The sequence below is a fragment of the Myxine glutinosa genome, chromosome 1 (assembly GCF_964187855.1).
Source record: "Myxine glutinosa chromosome 1, kmMyxGlut1.1, whole genome shotgun sequence".
NCBI lineage: Eukaryota > Metazoa > Chordata > Myxini > Myxiniformes > Myxinidae > Myxine > Myxine glutinosa.
In genome coordinates, this window is record NC_136261.1 from 391,575,971 (window position 1) to 391,595,313 (window position 19,343).

Below are 19,343 nucleotides of genomic sequence, written 5' to 3' on the forward strand. Positions count from 1 at the left end.
GTGGGCACCACACTCTCAAATCAATCCTGGGTATAGTGGGCACCACACTCTCAATGCAATCCTTGGTATAGTTGGCACCACACCCAAAGCAATCCTGGGTATAGTGGGCACCACACTCTCAAAGCAATCCTGGGTATAGTTGGCACCACACTCTCAATGCAATCCTTGGTATAGTTGGCACCACACCCAAAGCAATCCTGGGTATAGTGGGCACCAGACTCTCAAAGCAATCCTGGGTATAGTTGGCACCACACCCAAAGCAATCCTGGGTATAGTAGGCACCACACCCAAAGCAATCCTGGGTATAGTGGGCACCACACTCTCAAAGCAATCCTGGGTATAGTTGGCACCACACTCTCAAAGCAATCCTGGGTATAGTTGGCACCACACTCTCAAAGCAATCCTGGGTATAGTGGGCACCAATGTTCAATCCTGGGTATAGTTGGCACCACACCCAAATCAATCCTGGGTATGGTGGGCACCACACTCTCAAAGCAATCTTGGGTATAGTTGGCACCACACCCAAATCAATCCTGGGTATAGTTGGCACCACACTCTCAAAGCAATCTTGGGTATAGTTGGCACCACACCCAAATCAATCCTGGGTATAGTTGGCACCACACTCTCAAAGCAATCTTGGGTATAGTTGGCACCACACCCAAATCAATCCTGGGTATAGTTGGCACCACACTCTCAAAGCAATCTTGGGTATAGTTGGCACCACACCCAAATCAATCCTGGGTATAGTTGGCACCACACTCTCAAAGCAATCCTGGGTATAGTTGGCACCACACCCAAATCAATCCTGGGTATGGTGGGCACCACACTCTCAAAGCAATCTTGGGTATAGTTGGCACCACACCCAAATCAATCCTGGGTATAGTTGGCACCACACTCTCAAAGCAATCTTGGGTATAGTTGGCACCACACCCAAATCAATCCTGGGTATAGTTGGCACCACACTCTCAAAGCAATCCTGGGTATAGTTGGCACCACACCCAAATCAATCCTGGGTATGGTGGGCACCACACTCTCAAAGCAATCTTGGGTATAGTTGGCACCACACCCAAATCAATCCTGGGTATAGTGGGCACCACACTCTCAATGCAATCCTTGGTATAGTTGGCACCACACCCAAAGCAATCCTGGGTATAGTGGGCACCACACTCTCAGAGCAATCTTGGGTATAGTTGGCACCACACTCTCAAAGCAATCTTGGGTATAGTTGGCACCACACCCAAATCAATCCTGGGTATAGTGGGCACCACACTCTCAATGCAATCCTTGGTATAGTTGGCACCACACCCAAAGCAATCCTGGGTATAGTGGGCACCACACTCTCAATGCAATCCTGGGTATAGTTGGCACCACACCCAAATCAATCCTGGGTATAGTGGGCACCACACTCTCAAAGCAATCCTGGGTATAGTTGGCACCACACCCAAATCAATCCTGGGTATAGTGGGCACCACACTCTCAAATCAATCCTGGGTATTGTGGGCACCAATGTTCAATCCTGACCGGTGGTGAACCTGTCCTCTTCCTCGTCATGTGTGTTGCCGCTCCTCACGCCATTACCCCCATTGGAATGCGTGTTGAGTGCTTTCGAACAAACAAGCCGCTTGGTGAGCGGTAACTGTAAGCGAGCGGCTTAATAATAATAACGGAACACGAACCCGGTGTTACCCCCAGTTTTAAACACCTGCACAGTTTTAAAATTACAAATGTTATTCTGGATTTTCCCCTCTTCGCTCCAATTTTCCTGTTTACCCTCTCACACCATGAGGACGTCCGAGAGTCGAGTGGTGAGATAACAAATAGCACGCGCGCTCCACCAAGTGGTGCCGACGTCACTTCCTCTCGTGGCTTTTCTCCCTTGCTCCTTGACCGATACATATACATATAGCTACATCTTTTAAAAAATGATCAATTTCGATTCCAGAAATAAATCGTACAAAACGTGTGATATCTGTTTCGAATCTCGGCGCGAGTTCTTGACGGAGAATGGACCGGACGAGAGGTCGTGGCGGTCTCGGTCCCATCCCGGTCTGGCTGAAGACCCAGGGTCTACCGGAGGAGTCTCTCCGAGCTGTGATTACCTGTCTGGGGATCGAGATCTTCGGAGCTCTCTGTGCCCGAGCCGAGCCCTCTCCGGTGAGGGATCGACTCTGTTCTTTGGCCGCACGAAAGTTCACCTACACCATGTACGTCGAGCTATGTCGGTACATGGAGTCGGTCCGTGCGGGGCGAAGATCGGAACATGGAAAGGACATTCAGGACACCGCACGCCATGATGGAGTCATGCACATCGAGGTTCAAGACGAGCTCCCGGTTCTTGAAGAAGATGAAAGAGGAGACCCCGAGGATGGTGAGTCTGAGAACTAAAGCTGCTTCTTCTTCTTCTAAATGCGCACCTCGCACAAATATGACGTCACATTGGCCACATAGAAAGGAAACCAAGGACGTACTTGTACCTGCGCACCTTTTCATCTCAAAATGCCGCTTTTTTAATGGTCATTCATTGGCCCACTAAGCGTGCAGATGTTGTTGTTGTTGTTGTTGTGCTTCACCTCCTCCGAGCCTTCAATGATGTAAACTCGTCTATCAGAGCTTCAACGTCCACTGACTCATGACTGGGCTGTTTCCCACTCGATGGAGAGGACGGCGACATCTCTGAGCCCAGAATGGTGATCGTGGATCTGAGGTAATAAGGTCTTAATCTCTTTTCGTCTTGGAGAAGCTCCTCTCAAACACACGGTGACAAATGTCCTCAACATGATGGAAGTTTCGGGAAAGATTCCTTGAATCCCCAGTTCACAACATATTTAAGGATTTTATGTCTTCCAGACATTTTGTTTCCCTCAGATATTTTGATGTGTCGACGAAGACGATGATATGTCTGTACGTCTATGAGATGGTGGATTTTCATGGCTTTGCTGTGGGAACGAATGAGTGGAGGTGAGTGGTGATCCTAGATTTAGGTAGTTTCACCAGAAGAGGGTTGATAGTGGACCGACTGTGTGTGCTCTGCAGAAACATTGTAGGGGGGGGGGGGGGGGGGGACAAATCATGGAAAGAGCAGAGGGTGCAAGACCAGACAGGAGATGGTAGAAGACAGAGAGACCACCGACATGTCTGCAATGGAGAAGTGATGAGCCCATACACGCGGCTTCATCACGAGAGATTCCAGTGATCTCGAAGGCCTTGGTTTCAACGGCATCAAGCTGAGCAAGATGTGAGGTAGGGGGGCCAGCCCAGAAGGTAGAGCAGTACTCCATCAAGCTGTGGATGAAGGCGTCGGTAGATAGGAGTTCAGGTGTGCAAAAGCGGATTACGACAGAGGATGTCCAGCAGGCGGCTGCCTTTGGACACCAAATTTGGAAAAATGCCATAAAGAGAGAGTTTGGTCTTATCAAAATCACGAGATATGTCTACAGAGACGGCGCGGTCTTATGTCTGAAATCATGTGTCATGTCTGCATCTTGTAACTAGAACGGTCACTCAGTAGAGAGCATACCTCCACCAGGCTGAACAGTTTATGGTTTCTTTCCCACCGATAGGCCGGATCGGCATCCGGACCTGAACCAAAATCTAATCGGCTTGTTGTTGTCGCCTAACCAACTCATCCACCAAGTTTGGTCATAATCCGTCCACAACTTTTTGAAACCGTGCTATATGTCGTTTTTGGCACTATCTCTCAATTGGGAAGAATCACTCAAAAATGTACTATCCAGATCTGGGTCTTCACCAAAATCTAATCATTTCGTCCTTGTCACATACGCTACCTGGCCACCAAATTTCGTCTGAATCCGTCCACAACTTTTTGAGATATCCTGTTTACAAACAAATAAAAACAGACAGGGGTTAAAACATAACCCTGTCCACCTTTGGTGGTGGAGGTAATGACCGGAAGGGAAGAAAGATTTAGCAAGCTGAGTCACTTCAGGAAACAAACTCAAACTCACGTGGGAACAGGGCCGAAATGACACATCCTTGGTAGCACTAATATCAGTCCATTTTTAACTAACCAATCAATGTATTGATCTTTGAAGAAATTTAACCTACAATCAATGTATCGAACTTTGAAGAAAGTACAAAATCAACTTCTCCAACACTCGGACTGATGCACCAACAACAACAACAGGCATTTTAAGGCCATTTTCCCTACTAGAGCGGGGTTAGCCTTGCGGTCCCCATGACAATTTTCTCCATTTTGCCCTATTTTCTGCATCTTCCCTTGTTAACTCCCTTGCCCGCATTTCTTCTTCCACCATCTTTAGCCAAGTCTTTCTCGGTCTTCCCCGTCCTCTACTTCCTTCTACATTCATTTCCATCGCTCTTCTCAACCAGTCACTTTCATCCTTCCTCAACACATGACCAAACCATCTCAACCTGTTTCTCTTCACAGCATCAATCACAGGCTCTATTCCCATCATCTTTCGCAATTCATCATTTGTCTTCCTCTCTCTCAACGATACTCCGCACATTCACCGAACCATTCGCATTTCCACCCTTTCCAGCCTTCGTTGCTGCTCTACATTCATTACCCATATCTCGCTCCCATAAATCATAACACTTCTCACACATGCAGCCTACACCTTTACCTTCAGCTTTAACGACACTCCCCTCCTCATCAGCATGCCACTCAGTTCCTGAAACTTCTTCCATGCACATCTCACTCGAGCAACCGTTGCCAAGTCTGATCCACCTTCTCCATTCAGCATGTCTCCTAGGTAACAAAATGTTTTCACACCTTCCAGCTTCACACCGTCTCCAAGATCCAACTCAACATTTCCTCCATCTGCAGCTCCCTCTGTGCACACCTTACACTTGAATGTCGCTGCCACACTGGTTAATGACCCTCTCAAACCACTACATTTTTGAACATTGAATTTTTGATGAACCCACTCAGCGCACATTGTACATTGAATGGAGTTCACTCCGACACCCTTCCTGCACACAGCACATGGCCACTTCCCAGTTCTTTCCACCTCACCACATGCTTTACCACTTGCCATCACCTTCGTCTTTCCGATATTCACCTTCAGACCTTTCGTCTCCATACATTCCTTCCACTTGTTCATCTTCTCCTTCAGTCCATCCATACTTTCTGCAATCAACACCAGATCATCTGCATACAACAACTCCCACGGTAAACCCTCCTTTACGTTCTGAGCCAGCACCTCCATCACAGCTACAAATAGTAGTGGACTTAGTACCGACCCCTGATGCACTCCCACCTTCACCTCAAACTCACCACTGTTCCTGTCCTTCGTCCTTACAGTTGTGGGCGCTGTCGGACCAATGCACCGAGATTATAAAAAAATTGTTGCTCAACCAACGCCATGTCAAGAAGCAGAAAGTCCTGGGATTGCGTTGGTGGCCAAGTCCCTGTCAGTGGGACCGCCCAATTATAATACAGCACTTTCAAAATGACGTAAGCCCGCCCCAGATAGCTCAGCGCGCATGCGCAGAAACCAGTAGCGACAATGTCAATTGGGGCGCCTGGGCACATGTAATGCCGACCACTTAAGGATTGTAAATTTCAACGACTAGTGTTGCCAATCGTGTGCCGTTCGCATACATGGACAGTTGGACACGGCATGTTCACACGGAGCATAGGGCGACAATGGGCTGGGGCGAGAAGGAGCTTCCTGTACACTTAATCCTGGCCGTTGTTTACTGGGTTTACAAACACTAACATTCATTTCAAAATAACGAATTATAAATTAACCCTTCAGTTAATTTTATAACAATAGTTTAAACACCTGTTCACACATTTTAAGCTGCGTTGCTGTTTCTGGCAGTGTGTTCTCTACCAATTGTAAGGATTATTAGGGACACGGAATTCTCGCGTCGTTCCTGTGTGGAAATGCCATCAGTTGGAAAATACCCTTCCACTTGCATTATTTCCTTACTTTTTTAGCGGGCAACTTTATTTTTTATATTTTTTGTGAATTGTCTTTGCAGGTGAACAGGTGAAGCTCCACATGAAGTTTCCCTGCATCTCATGCTCTCAAGTCTTCAACGCAAAGGCTGCTTTGGTGAGACACGGGAAGAGGCACCGACCGGCTTCCAGTGACAAAAAGCACAAATGCTCTGATCATTCGTATAGTGCATGTTGTAAGGTTAACGACACTCAGATCCACGCAAAAGAGAGACTGTGCACCTGCAGCGTGTGCGGTAAGGGATTCAGTTACTCGTGCAATTTGAAGAACCACATGCGGATTCACACAGAGCCCTTGCATTCGTACTCTTGTAAGGTTTGCATGAAGACGTTCTCGAACAGGTCATGCTTGAATAACCACACACGCATCCACACGGGAGAGCGCCCGTACTCTTGCAAATTTTGTGGAAAGACGTACTACTCTTCATCATCTTTGAGAAATCACATGTATCTACACACCAGAGGGCCGTTCACTTGCACAGTTTGTGAAAAGACCTTCTCACTTTCGTCGACATTGAAAACTCACAATCGTATTCATACTGGAGAGCGCCCGTATGCCTGCACAGTTTGCACAAAGACATTCTCACTTTCATCAGCTTTGAAAGCTCACATAATTATTCACACTGGAGAGAGCCCATACACGTGCACAGTTTGTGGGAAGCTATTCTCGTGTTCTTCACTTTTAAAAAGGCACACAGGATGTCCACATCCGGAAGAATCAAATAGGAGACCTGGGACAGAAGCCTTTCAAATGTTCTCTGTGTACTAAGGTATTTTCGCGTTCAGTAAATTTATCTCAACATGAGAAAATACACAATGGAGAGAGGCCCTGCAAGTGCTCTGTGTGCAACAAGGCCTTCATTCAGTCTTCAGATTTATATCAACATCAAATCATACATATGGGGAAGAAACCCCACAAGTGTTCTGTGTGCAGCAAATCATTTGCTCAATCATGAACTTTATGTTAACATTAAAATATTCATTCAGGAGAGAAACCCCATAAGTGTTCTGTGTGTAGCAAATCATTTGCTCAATCATCAACTTTACGTCGCCATCAGGGAATTCACTCAAGCGACTGTTCTACATCCGGAAGTAACCGGTTTCACATTCTGTTGTGCCACAGCCTGAATTTAAAATTGATTAAATTGAGATTTTTTTGTCACTGATCAACAACAACAACAACAGGCATTTTAAGGCCATTTTCCCTGCTAGAGCGGGGGTTAGCTTTGCGGTCCCCATGACAATGTTCTCCATTTTGCCCTATTTTCTGCATCTCCCCTTGTTAACCCCCATGCCCGCATTTCTTCTTCGACCATCTTTAGCCAAGTCTTTCTCGGTCTTCCCCGTCCTCTACTTCCTTCTACATTCATTCCCATAACTCTTTTCAACCAGTCACTTTCATCCTTCCTCAACACGTGACCAAACCATCTCAACCTGTTTCTCTTCACAGCATCCATCACAGGCTCTATTCCCATCATCTTTTGCAATTCATCATTTGTCTTCCTCTCTCTCAACGATACTCCACACATCCACCGAACCATTCGCATTTCCACCCTTTCCAGCCTTCGTTGCTGCTCTACGTTCATTACCCATGTCACACTCCCATAAATCATAACACTTCTCACACATGCAGCATACACCTTTCCCTTCAGCTTCAATGACACTCCCCTCCTCGTCAGCACGCCACTCAGTTCCCGAAACTTCTTCCATGCACATCTCACTCGAGCAACCGTTGTCGAGTCTGATCCACCTTCTCCATTCAGCATGTCTCCAAGGTAACAAAATGTTTTCACACCTTCCAGCTTCACGCCATCTCCAAGATTCAACTCAACATTTCCTCCATCTGCAGCTCCCTCTGTGCACACCTTACACTTGAATGTAGCTGCCACACTGGTTAATGACCCTCTCAAACCACTACATTTTTGATGAACCCACTCAGCGCACATTGTACATTGAATGGAATTCACTCCGACACCCTTCCTGCACACAGCACACGGCCACTTCCCAGTTCTTTCCACCTCACCACATGCTTTACCACTTGCCATCACCTTCGTTTTTCCGATATTCACCTTCAGACCTTTTGTCTCCATACATTCCTTCCACTTGTTCATCTTCTCCTTCAGTCCATCCATACTTTCTGCAATCAACACCAGATCATCTGCATACAACAACTCCCACGGTAGACCCTCCTTTACGTTCTGAGCCAGCACCTCCATCACAGCTACAAATAGTAGTGGACTTAGTACCGACGCTATCACTGATCGACACATAATATTCCATAATGTCAAAGTTGGACCATTTTATGGTGTAGCCCATCGGGCAGAGCCGTGTAGAACAGTGTTTGTCCGTCTGTTTGTATGTATGTCCCCTCAAACGTATACCAATCGGAGCTGAGAATCTGGTCACATGACTGTGTGATGTGATTACGTCTGATGTCATTACGGCGTAAGGCTGGCTGACTCTCCACACTCCGCCATCTTGTTTTATGTGCCGTTCATGCCGAACATATAGTTGAACCTGTCGTAGGGGAAAGTGGTACAAAATGGACCCCTTGGGTCATATGGACCCCTTGGTATATTACACCAGCAGCTGCTGCCATCTTGTGGCTGTTCATGTTAAAACATTCCTTTGTGGATTAGCAGAAAGTAACAACATGGTGGCCATCCCTATCCAGTCTTGAACTCGAGCTGAACCATCCAACATTTTGACACCTACTAGGATCTATCGGTAGGTATGTGAGAAAATTGTGTTTGTGGTGACAGAGTGACTCATATTTCCTAGTGTTACTGCATGCTTTTAGAGTATAAGTCAGTCACTAAAATTGACCTTTGAAACATTCTGCCCAGTACATGTGGTTTCCAATGATGTCAGGTTTTCATGGAGGTCGTTCATGGGGCAAAACGGTCCATTTCCCTGGGGTAAAATGGCCCGTGGGGTACCATTTTACCCTTTAGTGGGCCATTTTACCCCATACATGTTTCTTATTTTTGTTACAAATATGTAGGCCTATGTATACATGTAGGCCTACCCTATATGTATGTATGTATGTATGTCTGTATGTATGCATGCATGCTTGCATGCTGGCTGGCTGGCTGGCTGCATGCATGCATGTAACTTATACATATCTACTTATACCATGTCATTTTATGCACTGAAATATAAGTTCATCTATTGGGCAGGGTGCTTCATGATTGTTGTCTGCTTTAGTTAGTGCTGTTCTCACCAAGTCGGGTAATGAGGGTTAGGAATAAGGGATTATGGGTCATCAAAATGGTCACTGTTTGAATTTTGATTTTCTGTGGAAGTAAGATAGAAACATTGGACCTTACTCTCACAAAGGGGCAGGGTGATCTATCTATAATTCCACTAATCTCTGTGTGTATGTTTGTATGTTTGTTTGTTTGTATGTTTGTATGTTTGTATGTCTGTGACCGCTGTTTCTCGACAACCACGGGTCCGATATACTTTAAACTTGCCAGGTATATTGCTGGGGACCCGAGGATGTGCCTTTTCAAGGTTTCATATTAATCGGACAAGTACTTACCGAGCTATGTCCAAAAAACGATTCAACCAATCAGAGAGCAGCGAGTTATCGCGTGTGCCGAACGTGGCGAACACACTCTGCCTCGGACGGCACATTTGAGAGCGTATTCATTTATTTCACGTTGGCAAACTATGTTGGCGTTAAACTATGTTTTAAAACTAATTAAAACTAATTTGTGATTCATCGTAACTGCGATTTGCGACCTTCCGGACAGTGAAGACTTCACTTCCGTCAGCCAATCACAGAACCCGTTGTTGCGCAGGCGTGGCCGATGTGACTGTGAGAGCGAGGCAGCGAGCCGAGCCGAGCGCGTGCGCCATTACGGTTCGTAATTCGATTTCTTCCGGAGAAAATAATAATTTCTCGATTTCTTATGCGCATTATTTCTCCCAATTCAGTCAGAGCGAAGGGCGGAAGCGAAGAGCGTTGTTTTTTTTGTTTACGGGCGTACGGGCGGGGTAGAGCGTACGGGTAGCGTTTTTTTTTTTTTTTGCCAAGGAACGGGCACCCACGTATGGGCATGCCCTAGTTATAAGAAATCTGAGAGGGCACCCGTGTACAATTGCCTAGTTGGAACAATGCATGAGTATTTATACACACATTTGTGTATTTGCAGGTGAAGATGCCCCGCAATTATGTACGGAAATCAACCAGGCAGTCTTGGACTGTGGAGGCAATGGAGGCAGCCCTTCAAGCAATAGAGAATGGTGACATGGGGTATAAAAAGGCTGCGAAAGAATTTGGAGTCCCCAAAACCACACTTAAACGACGCCACAAGGGTGGGAACAAGACTGCTAGTGCTAAGGGCTCATCAAAAACTCTTGGTCGTTACAAGATGGTCTTCTCCACAGAAATGGAAACAGCACTAGTGCAGTATATATTGAGTATGGAGCAGATGATGTTTGGGATGACCACAGTGGAGGTCCGTCGATTGGCGTACCAGATGGCAGAACAGAATCACCTCCAGCATCCTTTCAAGAATGCAATCGCTGGAAAAGATTGGTTGCGAGGCTTTTTTTCACGACATCAAGACCTTTCCATCCGTCAGCCTGAAGCGACATCTGCTGCAAGAGCACATGGATTCAATCGTCAAGCTGTCAACAGATTTTTTGATCTCCTGGAGGATCTTATGGAACAACACAATTTTCCACCTGACAAAGTCTACAATGTAGATGAGACCGGTATGACCACTGTGCAGTCAAGACCATCCAAAATCATTGCCTTAAAAGGCAGGAGGCAAGTTGGTTCCATAACTTCGGCTGAACGAGGGGTTCTAGTTACTACGAAAATTTGCATGTCTGCAACGGGAGCTTTTGTTCCCCCACTTTTTGTGTGGCCTAGGGTGAGGATGAAGCCTGAGTTGATGGATGGAGCTCCACTTGGCTCGATTTCTCAATGCCATAAATCAGGATGGATGCAAACAGAGATTTTCACCATATGGTTCGAGCATTTCCTGAAGGTTTCAGGAGCATCAAAAGAAAATAAAGTGCTCCTTATACTAGATGGACACAAAACACACACCCAGAACCTTGATGTCATCACCATGGCTAAAGACAATGGGGTATACATGTTGAGCATTCCACCACATTGTTCACACAAGATCCAGCCATTAGATGTCTCATTTATGACGCCACTATCTACATATTACACGCAGGAGGTGGAGAGGTGGTTGAGGCAGCACCCGGGACGATGTGTGACAGTATTTCAACTGGCCAGCCTGTTTGGGACTGCATATCACAAGTCCGCTACAGCCGAGAATGCAGCAAATGGGTTTAGGAAAACTGGTATCTTCCCAGTGAACCGCAACATCTTCCAAGATCACGAGTTTGCTCCAGCGACAGTTACAGACCTCAACCAAAATGAACCAAGACCCATGGATGATAACCAGAGACCCCTTGAAGATGCCCATAGAGATGCTGATGTTCCTGCTCCTGGTGTTAATGCTGCAAGAGGCCCTGAAGATGCTGTGAGACCTGTTGGTGGTCCTGCACCTGATGTTAATGCTGTGAGACCTGTTGATGGTCCTGCACCTAATGGTAATGCTGCGAGAGGCCCTGCAAATGCTGTGAGACCTGTTGATGGTCCTGCACCTAATGGTAACGCTGCGAGAGGCCCTGGAAATGCTGTGAGACCTGTTGATGGTCCTGCACCTAATGGTAATGCTGCAAGAGGCCCCGAAAATGCTGTGAGACCCATTGGTAACACTCAAAGACATGCTGCTGTTCCAAGACCTGCTGTTGCAAGCACCAGTAGGGAGTTCATTTCACCCTTTCAAATCAGTCCCCCACCTAAGGCTACTCCTGCTAAGGGTAGGCCTACAACACGTCAATCAAAAAGGTCAATGTCAGAGCATTTAACATCAAGCCCATACAAGAAACGACTTGCTGATGCAGCTGAAGAAAAGAAAAGACAGGAAGCACAGAAGGCAGAGAAGGCAAAGCAGAGAGCTGAAAAAAAACCTCAGAAGCAAAAGAAAGTTGCAGAAAAGCCAAAAAAGAAGATAGTGAAGGGTAAACGGGCTATATTTACGGCACCAGAAGAATCTAGCGAGTCTGAGGATGATGATGGAACAATGTGCTTATTCTGCCGGGAAAGTTATAGTGTGATAGGAGAAGGATGGATAAAGTGCACAGTCTGTCGTCTTTGGGCCCATGATGGTTGTGCAGGTGTGGATGAAGAAGATGTGAATTTCATCTGTGACTTTTGTGCCTAATTATGTGCATAATCTCACCTTGTAGTTTGTAATTTTTCACAATAAATATTATTTCAGGTTCAAAGTGTTTTGATTGGTGACTCTGAGGGTAATTATTATGTTTTTCAATGGGGTGACCATATTACCCCACGGGGTGACCATATTACCCCACGGGGTGACCATATTGCCCCATATGTGGGGGCCATTTTGCCCAACGTGGTGTACAAAATGGCCCACTTAGCACATTTTTGGTCTTTGGTTCTCACCAGTGAATGGTTGATTTGATTCTAATACCAAGTAATTTGTGTATTTATAATGGAATAATGATTGTAAAGACACTGTCTGATTTCAGATATACTGCATCATTTTGGATAAAATTTCAAAGAAAGCTTAAGTGTGCCATTTTGCCCCACCTTCCCCTACATTGAATGGAATTCACTCCGACACCCTTCCTGCACACAGCACACGGCCACTTCCCAGTTCTTTCCACCTCACCACATGCTTTACCACTTGCCATCACCTTCGTTTTTCCGATATTCACCTTCAGACCTTTTGTCTCCATACATTCCTTCCACTTGTTCATCTTCTCCTTCAGTCCATCCATACTTTCTGCAATCAACACCAGATCATCTGCATACAACAACTCCCACGGTAGACCCTCCTTTACGTTCTGAGCCAGCACCTCCATCACAGCTACAAATAGTAGTGGACTTAGTACCGACGCTATCACTGATCGACACATAATATTCCATAATGTCAAAGTGGAACCTTTTTATGGTGTAGCCCATCGGGCAGAGCCGTGTAGAACAGTGTTTGTCCGTCTGTTTGTATGTATGTCCCCTCAAACGTATACCAATCGGAGCTGAGAATCTGGTCACATGACTGTGTGATGTGATTACGTCTGATGTCATTACGGCGTAAGGCTGGCTGACTCTCCACACTCCGCCATCTTGTTTTATGTGCCGTTCATGCCGAACATATAGTTGAACCTGTCGTATATCACAATCGCTATGCTCCACCTTTATGTTTTTCATTCAGTGTGAAGCACAAACAACCCGATTGTTAAATGACTATCAAATAGCGAAAGCATCGGCGTTACGGCTCTTCCAACAATACGGTACATATGGGCCTTATGCGTTATGACTCATCTTCAGACAAATTAAGCCAAGGTTTCTTGATACAGTAGTGTATCGTTTTTCGTAATAATAATAATAATATAGCAAATGTAAACATAACACTTTAATCCCAATGTCATGAATTGAAGGTTTATGGATTGAAGCGGTGTATGGTTCATGATCAATGATCTAAGCGGTGTTCAGCACCAATATTAATAACCGAGGACGTAAGGAATTCACCTCGGTTTTTTATAGTAATGAAGGAGCTGTGGCTCCCACGTCGATCGAAAGAATGGACGCGACAAAAAGCTTGAATTCATCTGAGTTGCTTTATTCGAATCAAACACTCAGGCACTCTGGGAAAAACGTTTTACGGTCAGCAATATATATCTATTCCGCCAGGGGGTTTGCCCAGGCCTGGCGCCAGGGGGCGTGGCCCCGCGTCCCGGCTGCGGCCTGGCAAGTTGAGGGCGAGCCTGCCCGGGCGTCCCGACCGAGGCCTGGCAAGTCGAGCGCGGGCCTGCCCGGGCGTCCTGACCGAGGCCTGGCAAGTCGAGCGCGGGCCTGCCCGGGCGTCCTGGACGAGCCCGGCCTGGTGATCGCTCCGCGTCCTTGATAGGTGCAAGGCGATTGTGTAACCCCAGCGGCAGCCGCTACACACGTCCCCCCAGAATCGACTTGCACCGGCAGGGTCAACTTGAGGGGGGTCCTGATGACCCGGCCGAAGCGACCCCTGGCGGGTCGTGGGAGGGGGTCCGGTGAGGTGGTGGGCGGTCGAGTGGGGGGCACCGTGGACGGGGGGCGGCCTCGCCGCGGCGGGAGGGCCACCCGTGGTGGGTGGTCGACGTCCACGTGCGCCGGCTTGAGGCGGTCCACTGCAATCCGGTCCGACCTGCCGCCGATGTCGATGACGAACGACTTGTCGTCCCGTCGCAGCACCCGGAAGGGCCCGTCGTACGGCGGCTGGAGTGGCCGCCGATGTGCGTCGTGACGCACAAAAACATACTCCGCGGTGCGGAGTGCTGGGGGGACGTAGGACTGGGGGTCACCGTGGTGGGATGTCGGCACGGGGGCAAACCGTCGGGCGGCCTCCTGGAGGTCCGAGCGCTGGCGAGCTGCGGACCAGGGGCTGGTAGCGTCGGGCACGAATTCGCCCGGGACGCGTAGCACCTGGCCATAGACCAGCTCGGCGGTGGATGCCTGGAGGTCCTCCTTGGGGGCCGTGCGAAGGCCCAAAAGGACCCACGGCAGCCGGTCGGCCCAACCGCCGTCTTGAAGGCCGGCCATGAGCGCGGCCTTCATGGAGCGGTGGAATCGCTCGCACAACCCGTTTGCTTGGGGGTGGTAGGCCGTAGTACGGTGGAGCTTGACCCCCAGGTTGCGGGCGACCGCGCCCCACAGCTCAGAGGTGAACTGTGGTCCGCGGTCTGACGAGATGTCCGCCGGTGCGCCGAAGCGGGCGACCCAGGTGGCGATGAAGGCCTGCGCCACGTCGGCGGTGGTGGTGGAGACGAGGGGAACGGCCTCCGGCCACCTGGTGGTCCTGTCCACCATGGTGAGCAGGTGTGTGAACCCTCGTGATGGGGGAAGGGGGCCCACCAGATCCACGTTGACGTGGTCGAAACGTCGTTCGGGCACGGTGAAAGGTGCCAGCGGGGCCTGGGTGTGTCGGTGGACCTTGGCCCGTTGGCAGGCGGTGCAGGCGCTGGTCCAATCGCGGACGTCCCGACGAAGGCCGTGCCAGACGAAACGCGCCGACACCAGCTTCTGGGAAGCTTTCCGGCCCGGGTGGGAAAGGCCGTGGAGGGAGGCGAAGATGCGGCGTTGCCAGGTGACGGGCACGATGGGGCGAGGCCGGCCTTGGGAGACGTCGCAGAGCAGGACAGTGTCCGCGCAGGGGATGTCGGCCAGGCGGAGGCCCGTGTCCGCCGCCCGGAGGGCTTGCACCGTGGTGTCGGTGGTTTGGTCCGCCGCCATAAGCGCAAAATCCACGCCCAGGTGGACCGCGTTCGCGCTGGCCCGGGAAAGACAGTCGGCCACGGCGTTGTTTTTGCCGGCGACGTGCCGGATGTCCGTGGTAAACTCCGACACGGCGGAGAGGTGGCGCTGTTGGCGGGCCGACCATGGCTCCGTGACCTTGGCCATGGCGTAAACCAACGGCTTGTGGTCGACGAACGCCGTGAAAGGTCGGCCCTCCAGGAGGTGGCGGAAATGGCGGACGGCCAGGTGTAGACCGAGGAGCTCCCGGTCAAACGTGCTGTATTTGAGCTCGTTCGGCCGGAGCTGCCGGCTGAAAAAAGCGAGTGGCTGCCAAACCCCGTTCACCCATTGCTCATGTACGGCGCCCACCGCGTAGTCGGAGGCATCCGTGGTGAGGGCGATGGGAGCATTGAGCACCGGGTGAGCGAGCAGTGTTGCGTCGGCGAGGGCCCGCTTTGAGCTTTGGAAGGCCGCATCCATCGCTGCGGACCAGGCGATGTCGTGCTTGGCCGGCTTGCCCCGGAGGGCTTCGTAGAGGGGCCGCATGAGTTGAGCAGCGCGGGGCACGAAGCGGTGATAAAAATTCACCATTCCCAGGAATTCCTGCAGGGCCTTTATGGTGCGGGGACGCGGGAAAGTGGTGATGGCCTCGACCTTGGTTGGCAGCGGCACAGCCCCGTTCTTGGTGATGTGGTGGCCCAAAAAATCAACGGCCGTCGTGCCGAAGTGGCATTTGGCCGGGTTGACGATGAGGCCGTGCTCGCTGAGGCGCCCGAACAGTGTTCGGAGGTGGAGGAGGTGCTCGGCCCGGGACGTGCTGGCGACGAGGATGTCGTCCAGGTAAACGAAAAGGAACGGCAGGTCACGCAGCACGCCGTCCATCAAGCGCTGGAACGCCTGAGCCGCGTTCTTGAGACCAAACGGCATCCGCAAGAACTCGAATAAGCCGAACGGCGTGATGACTGCCGTTTTAGGGACGTCGGCCGCCCTGACAGGTACCTGGTGATATCCCCGTATGAGATCAATTTTCGAAAAAATGACCCGTCCCGCCAGACGGGCGGAGAAGTCTTGGATATGCGGGATCGGGTACCTGTCGGGTGTTGTAGCGTCATTAAGACGGCGGTAGTCGCCACACGGGCGCCATCCACCCCCCGGCTTTGGCACGATGTGCAGTGGCGAGGCCCACGCGCTATCGGAGCGCCGCACGATGCCGAGGTGCTCCAACGCGTCGAATTCGGCCTTCGCAACGGCAAGCTTGGCTGGGTCGAGGCGGCGGGCCCTGGCGTAGACCGGCGGGCCCGTGGTTGGTATGTGGTGCTCGATCCCATGCCGTACTGCGACGGCCGAAAACGTCGGCCGCGTGAGGGCCGGGAACTCCGCGAGCAGGCGAGCAAACTCGTTCGCCGCCGGGACGGCGCATGCCAGCTCGGTCGGCGCGGAGCTGCTTAATGTGCATACCAGGGAGCTGAAGGTTTCAGCGTTGATTAAACGACGCCGTTGGACGTCCACCAGCAGTCCGTGTGCGCAGAGGAAGTCGGCGCCTAGCAGAGCCATGGGCACGTTGGCGGTTACAAACGTCCAAGCAAAGCGTTGGCCGCCGAAGCAGAGGGTGACGTTGCGCGGGCCGAAGGTGCGGATAGTCGATCCGTTGGCCGCAACCAAGGAGGGGCCGCAAACCGCGGATTGCCTGTCCTGGTCAGAGGCGGGCATGACGCTCAGTTGGGCGCCGGTGTCGCACAGGAAGCGCCGTCCGGACGCTTTGTCCGTGATGAACAGTAAGTTGCCCGTGTGACTGTGGCCGGCGCTCATGGCAGGTAATGAACGCCGGCCTGGCCGTTTCCCGACCCGCCGAAGGTGCACGGGGGTCGGCATGTCCGGGCCTTCTGTCCGAACCTGGCATGATAGGAACACCACGCTTGGTCGGGTGGAGGCTTCGGACGTCGTGCTGGACGTGGTCGGCTCGGTATAGCGGCCGCCAATTGCGTCGGCAGTTCGGCCGTCGAACGCGCCGGGTGCTCGGGCGCCATGGATGGTGCATCAGGCGGCGGCGGGTCCCATGTCGCCGCTGCGATGCGCTGTCCCGCGGCGGAGATTTTGTCGGCTTCTCTGGCAAGGGCCCGGGGATCTGTGATTGTCGTGCTTGCCAGGGCGAGGCGTACCGGGTTAGGCAGCAGACGGAGGAACAGCTCCCGGAACAGGAATGCCGGAGAGTGCTCGCCGAGCAGCGAAAGCATGTAGTCCATTCGCTCGGAAGGGCGCGTGTCGCCGAGCTCAGGCAAATCGAGCAGGCGCCGTGCGCGTTCCGCCGATGGGAGGGCGAAAGCATCGAGGAGAAGCTTCTTAATCGCGCTGTATTTGTCAGCAGCCGGCGGGTGCTCGAGGAGGCTCAAGGCGCGGGCCGCGGTGGCGGAACCAAGCGCCGCCACAACATGGTGGAAGCGGGTGTCGTCCGCGGTGATGCCTCGCAGGGCGAACTGAGAGTCCGCCTGAGCGAACCAAACAGCCGCGTGAGCCTCCCAGAAGGTAGGCAGTTTAAGCGTCACTGCCGTGTCCATGTCGGTAGGTCACCAATGAAGGAGCTGTGGCTCCCACGTCGATCGAAAGAATGGACGCGACAAAAAGCTTGAATTCATCTGAGTTGCTTTATTCGAATCAAACACTCAGGCACTCTGGGAAAAACGTTTTACGGTCAGCAATATATATCTATTCCGCCAGGGGGTTTGCCCAGGCCTGGCGCCAGGGGGCGTGGCCCCGCGTCCCGGCTGCGGCCTGGCAAGTTGAGGGCGAGCCTGCCCGGGCGTCCCGACCGAGGCCTGGCAAGTCGAGCGCGGGCCTGCCCGGGCGTCCTGACCGAGGCCTGGCAAGTCGAGCGCGGGCCTGCCCGGGCGTCCTGGACGAGCCCGGCCTGGTGATCGCTCCGCGTCCTTGATAGGTGCAAGGCGATTGTGTAACCCCAGCGGCAGCCGCTACAGTAACATAATTTTCGAAATAATGATAATGTAACTTTAATATTATAATAAATCTAATCATAACACTAATCCCATCGTAGTGACTGCAAACTTCCTGGAAGTTAAAATATATCATCTTCTACATATTAAAGAAGCGGCAGTTTTGTGTCCGTTACGTCATTGCGTCTATGATGTCATTATGACGGCTGACTGCAGCGACCGACAATTTAATTTACAAGTACACCCGCTCACAACGGGAGTGGCAGGAAGAGTCATTCCTCTTTGGGGTATATAGATTACAAGCGATCTATGGTCGGATATCAAGAACATTGGGTGTGTTCATTTACCAAGGTCCTTGTGGAGAGATCGCCAAGTGGTTCAAGCATTTTAGCAAGCACCCTCCAAAACCCTTCAGGAACGGCTGGCTTGGCAAGCGCGAGCTAACTGCTTGGTAAATGAGCATACCTCCAACCCTTGTGGGATATATAGATTACAGTAGATCTTCGCTCAGTTCTGCAAGTAAAACGTACCTCATGGATGTCGGGATTCCTCCAAATTTCTTTGTTTAATGTTATAAGCAGCATTAGCGACTGTTTGAAAAGCTAATAATATGTGTTTGTGGTTTATAATATTTTACAAGCCTGACTACGCCGCTGTTAGACTTTTTGGTCTTGTTTTAGAAACATTTACAAAAATAATCCAGATGAAATACGGAATTATGTAATTTAAATAAATATTCAACCCCTCAGTGAATACTATGTAGAAGCACATTCGGCTGTGATTACAGCTTCGAGTCTTCGGGTATGTCCGTATCAGCTTTGCACATCTGGATTTGGGGAGTTTTTCCCATTCTTCCTTGCAGATTTGGTCAAGCTCTGTCCAGTTGTATGGGGAACGTTGGTAAACAGCAAACTTCAAGTCTTCCCACAGATTCTCAATTGGGCTTTGGGCTTTGGCTTTGGGCTTTGGCAGATTGGGCTTTGGCTGGGTCATTCAAGGACTTTTGCGTTCTTGTTCTGAAGACATTGCAGTGTTGCTTTAGCTGTATATTTGGGGTCATTATCCTGTTAGAACGTATATCTTCACCGCAGTCTCAGGTCATTTGCACTCTTAAGCA

General features: G+C 50.4%; 1 protein-coding gene and 1 long non-coding RNA gene across 4 annotated transcripts in view; one reads left to right on the forward strand and one right to left on the reverse strand.

The window, feature by feature from the left end:
* LOC137416573 (uncharacterized) overlaps positions 1-19,343 on the reverse strand; it is a 471,916-nt gene that overhangs the window by 165,404 nt on the left and 287,169 nt on the right. The window lies entirely within an intron of this gene.
* On the forward strand, positions 1,837-12,268 carry LOC137416406 (uncharacterized). Of its 3 annotated transcripts, XM_068101990.2 has the most exons (4): positions 1,837-2,368; positions 5,971-6,044; positions 10,108-11,482; positions 11,522-12,268. In XM_068101990.2, the coding sequence occupies exons 1-4, from the start codon at positions 2,005-2,007 to the stop codon at positions 12,202-12,204; spliced, it is 2,496 nt and encodes an 831-aa protein (XP_067958091.2). In that variant the 5' UTR covers positions 1,837-2,004; the 3' UTR covers positions 12,205-12,268. The 3 variants fall into 3 exon arrangements, with proteins under 3 accessions (XP_067958091.2, XP_078626415.1, XP_067958082.2); XM_078770289.1 differs by having other exon boundaries at positions 5,971-6,717; positions 10,108-12,268; XM_068101981.2 differs by having other exon boundaries at positions 10,108-12,268.